This window comes from Notothenia coriiceps, unplaced genomic scaffold, assembly GCF_000735185.1.
Source record: "Notothenia coriiceps isolate Sejong01 unplaced genomic scaffold, NC01 NC01_scaffold00002715, whole genome shotgun sequence".
NCBI lineage: Eukaryota > Metazoa > Chordata > Actinopteri > Perciformes > Nototheniidae > Notothenia > Notothenia coriiceps.
In genome coordinates, this window is record NW_011335416.1 from 1 (window position 1) to 5,740 (window position 5,740).

Below are 5,740 nucleotides of genomic sequence, written 5' to 3' on the forward strand. Positions count from 1 at the left end.
CCTTTAAGCGGCGGGCTCCAGCAGGAAAAGCTGGAGGCCGGAAAAGAGTGAGACAGGTAGCGCGCAAGAGTAAAAGTGGAACCGAGAGTGGTACGAGAGACAGAACGAGAGCAAGACAGACAGACATTACGAGAGCGAGACAGTTTGTGCAAAGGTGTTAAACGTGCGCTGGGAGTTGAAAGTTGAAAAGTTTGTGTGTCTGAAACGCTATGTGATACAGTACAGTTTACACAGCACAGTACATGTTCTGTAGCTACTATTGCACTAAATGGTAACACTTGAATACGTTATGCAAATATGCAACTTGTTTGTTGAAATGTTAATAAATGGGAGCTTCCTCAAACAGCCATCTCTTTCCCGACAATCCCCTCTGTGCACGAACCCTTACATATGGTAATTAAACATTAAAACACCTGCGGCTTATAGTCCAGTGCGGTTTATATATGTACACATCATTCAATTTAGCTGCTGCGGCTTATATTCAGGTGCGCCTTATAGTCCGAAAATTACGGTAGATAAGAGGAATACAAAAAACCAACATAGGGTTTGTCAAATATGATTGACATAGTGCTCATGCAGGATTTTGGGATGTGTGTTTTCCTGACTAGGGTAATCCATTCTCCACATGGGGAATTGCAAGTTGACAGAGGGTCTTTTGACAGCATATGAGATTATCTACAGGCCATGAGTAGAGTAGGGTTTGAGCGTGGTCTGACAGAGATGTGTGTGTCTGACTTAGGAAAGATAGAAGCAGTACACAGATGGAGAGAGGTGAGGAGGGGATAGAAGATGCTCTCAGAGGCCAGTGTGTGCTGTTTACCCTGGGGGGGTCGGCCTGCAGGGCAGCCAGGTAGTTCTCCAGGGCCAGACGGCGCCGGTCGTTCAGCATGGCCTCCACCCGGGCCAGATGAGTCTCCACCAGCTGCTGCTTCTCGCTGGCTGCCTCCTCCTCCAGGGACTCCACCATGGCTTGGAAGTGCTACAAACATAAACTAATGTTTATATGCAACAGCACGGCACAGCTCCTTCAACCTCTCAGTTACACTCCTGTCGCCTCTCAGGCTTGACTCATTTAGAAGTCTCCCCATCCAGACAGTGCCCTAATTTAGCCTCAGTGATAAGGATAGAGCAGTCAGGGAAAACAGATATTTAATGGCACGGGGAGTGAGGGACCCGAGGCAGTAAGCCATCATATCTCACCCAAACAAGGAGACAAAGGGGGGACTCCCCGGGGGACGGATCAGCGACTTACCTGAATCAATGTCTGCCGCTCAGCCTTGGGCAGGTTCTTAGCCTGACGATCAGCTTCCTCCCACTCTTTCCTCACCTGCAGGGAGAGAAACGGAAATGAAGAGAAATGTAAGACAGTCAGTCGAAGCGAGTCAAACAGCAGTTCTTTACACTTCGACTCAATCCAATGCACAAAGGTAAATTATCCTTGAAGTATGACTTTGCTTCTTTTTGGCATTTTATTTTTGAACATTCAGAAATACCAACATTCACAATCATCATTTTTAGGATCTGCAACCCATTTGTACGTCCTCTCAGCTGAACCCCAACAACTTCTATTGAATTTGTTTTCAAGTCCAGAAAAGTGCAAAGTGATCTCCAATTATTATTGGGGTCAAAATATTTGTATATTCTTTTGGCCCACTACAGTATACTCATTGGTTGAAACTGGGTTGGTATTCCAATAGTGATAACCTGAGATGAATGTTCTGTTTACATTTTCTGGAACTCCTCTTTTGTTTACCTCATTTTGTAATACTTCTATTGGCTAGCACTGCAACACATTGTACATGATAGGCTAAGGGGCGGGACATCTCTAAGCAGTTGACCAATCACAACAGAGCCATCCAGCTGACCAATCAGAGCAGACTGGGTTCTGGTTTCAGACAGAGGGTGAGTAGAAATATTAACATAATCATACCTCTTTCAGGCAACATTTTGCACTTGATTCTAAAAAAATAAACTCCTCCTTTTTTAAATCTGCACATATTTTGAAGCTAAGTTTCCAGTTTATTTTACCAATGACGTCGGATTTTTTATGTTCTTATTAATTTGTCTGGTTAAACTAATGTACAGCATTTCATTTTAATTGTAGTAAAAAACAAACACATACATTCTGAAATATAGAGAAGTCTTTTGGAAGTTTGTAAATTATTTTCAGGTAAAAATAGTACTAATTCCTATTTAATAAGCAGTGTTGTGTCCTGACTGGACCTGGTAACTCACCCTCTCCATGCGGTTGCGGTGCCTGATCTCCAGCTGCTCCTTGGCCCTCTGGAAGCGACTGTGCTCCTTGTCGTCAGCGGGGGTCTCAAAGTAGATGTCCACATCATCAGTGGGCTGAGGGGTTGGTGACATGGCTGCAAATTCAGAAACAAAAGGTGAGTGGACGATGCTGCAAACTGACAACCAGGCGAACAGACAGATAGACGAGGCGGACAACGTTAGCCAGAGAGACAAAGACTGACAGGGAACTGGACACAGAGCGAGATCGAGCTGAAAGGCGGATTGAAGCTGGACCAAAACCCTCACAGAAGCACTCCTCTCATTGCCGTTCCTCCACCCTCAGTAACTCTGATAAATTTAACAGAATCTGACAGTCTTTCCTTTCCAATTCCTTTCATTTTCCCATCGGCTTTCTGCTGACAAGTCGCGTCTCCAACACTAATGGAAATGTCTCTGCGTTTGACGGCTGGGTCATCTGGGGTGAGGCCAGAGAGCTCCGTTCTGGCGTTCCTCGGTTTACAGTCACGCAGGACTCACTCCCTCGCAAAAACAATAACGCTCCAAGCTCGCAAACCGGAAGAGACCTCATCGTCAAGAACAGGAGGAGGTTAACGCATTGTTCCTGCTTTGAACTTTGCTGCTTCAGCTCTTAAAATCTTTTTTATTTAGCAAAATGTCAAAGAAAAAGCCAATTGGTTATGATGACCATGGACTGCGTTTGAACTGATGAAATGTGAGTCATTCTAAGGTGCAAAAAATATGCTTGCTGATATACGCTGGTGAGGTTCGGGCAAAATGAGTGGCAGTGCTCTGTGAGAGACAGACAGGCAGCCAGACAGACAGGCAGGCAGACAGACAGGCAGGCAGACAGACAGGCAGCCAGACAGGCAGGCAGGCAGACAGGCAGCCAGACAGACAGGCAGGCAGGCAGACAGGCAGGCAGACAGGCAGACAGACAGACAGAAACATGAACAAATGGCGGGAGTAAACACTGACATGCAAACAAAGAAGAAAAAAAACTCAAGTGTGTTGGAAGATGCATACATATAACTAAACACTATATAAAGGAAAAATAGGAATGTTGTGTATATTTTATTTGGTATCTTTGGGAAATTATCTTTGTTTTTTGTATACCAATCAAAAATGTATTCGTCTTGGCTTTTTAAGGACAGTTGATTGTTTTATTATTTAGTATTGGTTCCAATACAAAAATGTTGGTACCAAAACTCACTAATTTTGTTGTATATCTTTGAGTAAAATACTACAAAAGTCCTTCCTGAATTTAAGAAACAAAGCTAAATGTCTTACATTCTGAACATTGTCCAAACACAAGACATTGGCCTAAAGAACAGCCAGACCAAACAAGGCAGAATTATGATTTAAATCAAGAGATCTAAATAAATAATAAGTAGAGCAGATTATGAATTTGAGCAAGAATTTCATAAAACACTGGAATGTTCCAACTGTCCCTCAAATATAGGTATGTTCCATCCATCCATCCATCTTCTCCTGCTTATCCGTGGTCGGGTCGCGGAGGTGCCGCGAGGTGCAGCAGCCATGCATAACACCATGCATAACACGGCGCATGTGAACTGTCCCCCCCCCCGCTGCTCCGATTCTCCGACCCATCTCACGCTCCTTTGTTCCCTCACTCGAGAACAAGACCCCGAGATACTTGAACTCCTTCACTTGGGGTAAGGACTCATTCCCTACTTGGAGTGGACAGTCCATCGGTTTCCTGCTGAGAACCATGGCCTCAGATTTGGAGGAGCTGATCCTCATCCCAGCCGCTTCACACTCNACTCCCTAGGAGTTGAATTAACACTTCTGAATTTGCTGTGTACTTGAAGTCAAAAATGTTTAAATCTCAGCTAAAAACTCACCTCTTTGCACTGGCTTTTAAAACTAGTTGAACATAAAATGTTTACATTTGTATGTGTTTTTATATGTTTCTAGTCATTGTGCTTTTTATCATGTTTTTAATTATTTTTTAATTATTTTACTCCCATTGTGTTGTTTTTATATTGTGTGTATTCCCGCTACAACACTTCGATCAACTGAGGTTGTTTTTAAATGTGCTATATAAATAAATAAAGATTGAGATTGAGAACACTTATTTTCCTGTTTACTTGATCGCTGCATTGAGCTCTGCGCAGCTTCTTTTACATTAGGGGCTGATTTGGTTGCTTGACGAGGCTGTCGCTTAGCAACAACAACAACCATGTGTGGTTATTTTTGTGTGAAGATGATGCTGTTATCTATTTTATTTTATTTTTTTAATTGAATTTGCATACACAACTCTTTTCCTGCCTTGTCAACAACATTTTTGGATGAGGACCTGATTTGGGGGAGAGTTTCCTTACAGAGGCTCTAATTTGCTTTTTGTGTTTTTCCCTTCCCGTGTGATATAGTTTTGTGTATGTAAATCAGGGGTGTCAATCTCAAGGTCCGGGGGCCAAATCCGGCCCGTGACTTCGTTTGATGTGGCCCCACAAGAGCTCTGAAAGAATATAATATGTTTATTATACGGTTACAGGCCGATTCACAGAAGCAGGTTACTCATAAACTACATGTCCCACAATGCATCTCAAATTTCACTTTTTTCTCAGAATTTTCAAAATGTTACTTTTTTTTAATTTTGACTGTTTTTCCAGAATTTTGCTTTTCTTTTTAAATCATTTTGTGACATTCTCAGTGAAGAGTCTTGCAATTATTTGCCCTAGACTTCTGCTTTCAGACGCAGTTAATTATGAAGTTATTACCCTATCCGATAATGATCCAATGCAGAGGCAATAATGTAATATAGTACATTATTTTATATATATTAAATATTTATATATGTATTTTTATATAGTCTTAAAGTTACAACCATAATGCTGATGTGGCCTGCGATGAAATTGAGTTTGACACCCCTGATGTAAATGGTCTGCAAAGGCTAAAATCCCTGTGTTCCCTCCATTGGACTCCTTTGTTAACTTCCGGAACATAGTGACATCTTTATGTTACACTCGCTCTTCTATTGGCCATCACTTGCACACATTGTACGTGATAGGCTAAGGGGCGGGACATCTCTAAGCAGTTGACCAATCACAGCAGAGCCGGCCAGCTGACCAATCAGAGCAGACTGGGCTCTGGTTTCAGAAAGAGGGTGAAAAGAGGTGCTGCAGCACAGACAGTATGAGAAAAATAAAGAGCTTTTTGAACATTAATGTATGAAGAAATGTCCAAGTAGAGACACTTAATACTGATATACACCTGAACATCAGCAGGAGAGGACTCTTTAAAGTAGAGACACTACATACTGATATACACCTGAACATCAGCAGGAGAGGACTCTTTAAAGTAGAGACACTACATACTGATATACACCTGAACATCAGCAGGAGAGGACTCTTTAAAGTAGAGACACTACATACTGATATACACCTGAACATCAGCAGGAGAGGACTCTTTAAAGTAGAGACACTACATACTGATATACACCTGAACATCAGCATGCCTTTAT

At 42.3% G+C, this 5,740-nt stretch overlaps 1 protein-coding gene across 1 annotated transcript; it reads right to left on the minus strand.

Annotated features, from left to right (window-relative positions):
- Positions 1 to 757: 757 nt before the first annotated feature.
- LOC104940818 (amyloid-like protein 2) lies at positions 758 to 2,396 on the minus strand (the record flags this gene model as incomplete). The annotated part of the gene is made up of 3 exons (XM_010765799.1): positions 2,236 to 2,396; positions 1,253 to 1,327; positions 758 to 979 (listed from the first exon to the last, which is right to left on the minus strand). Coding segments are annotated over exons 1-3 (429 nt in total), but the record flags the coding sequence as incomplete, so codon positions are not given.
- Positions 2,397 to 5,740: the final 3,344 nt, after the last annotated feature.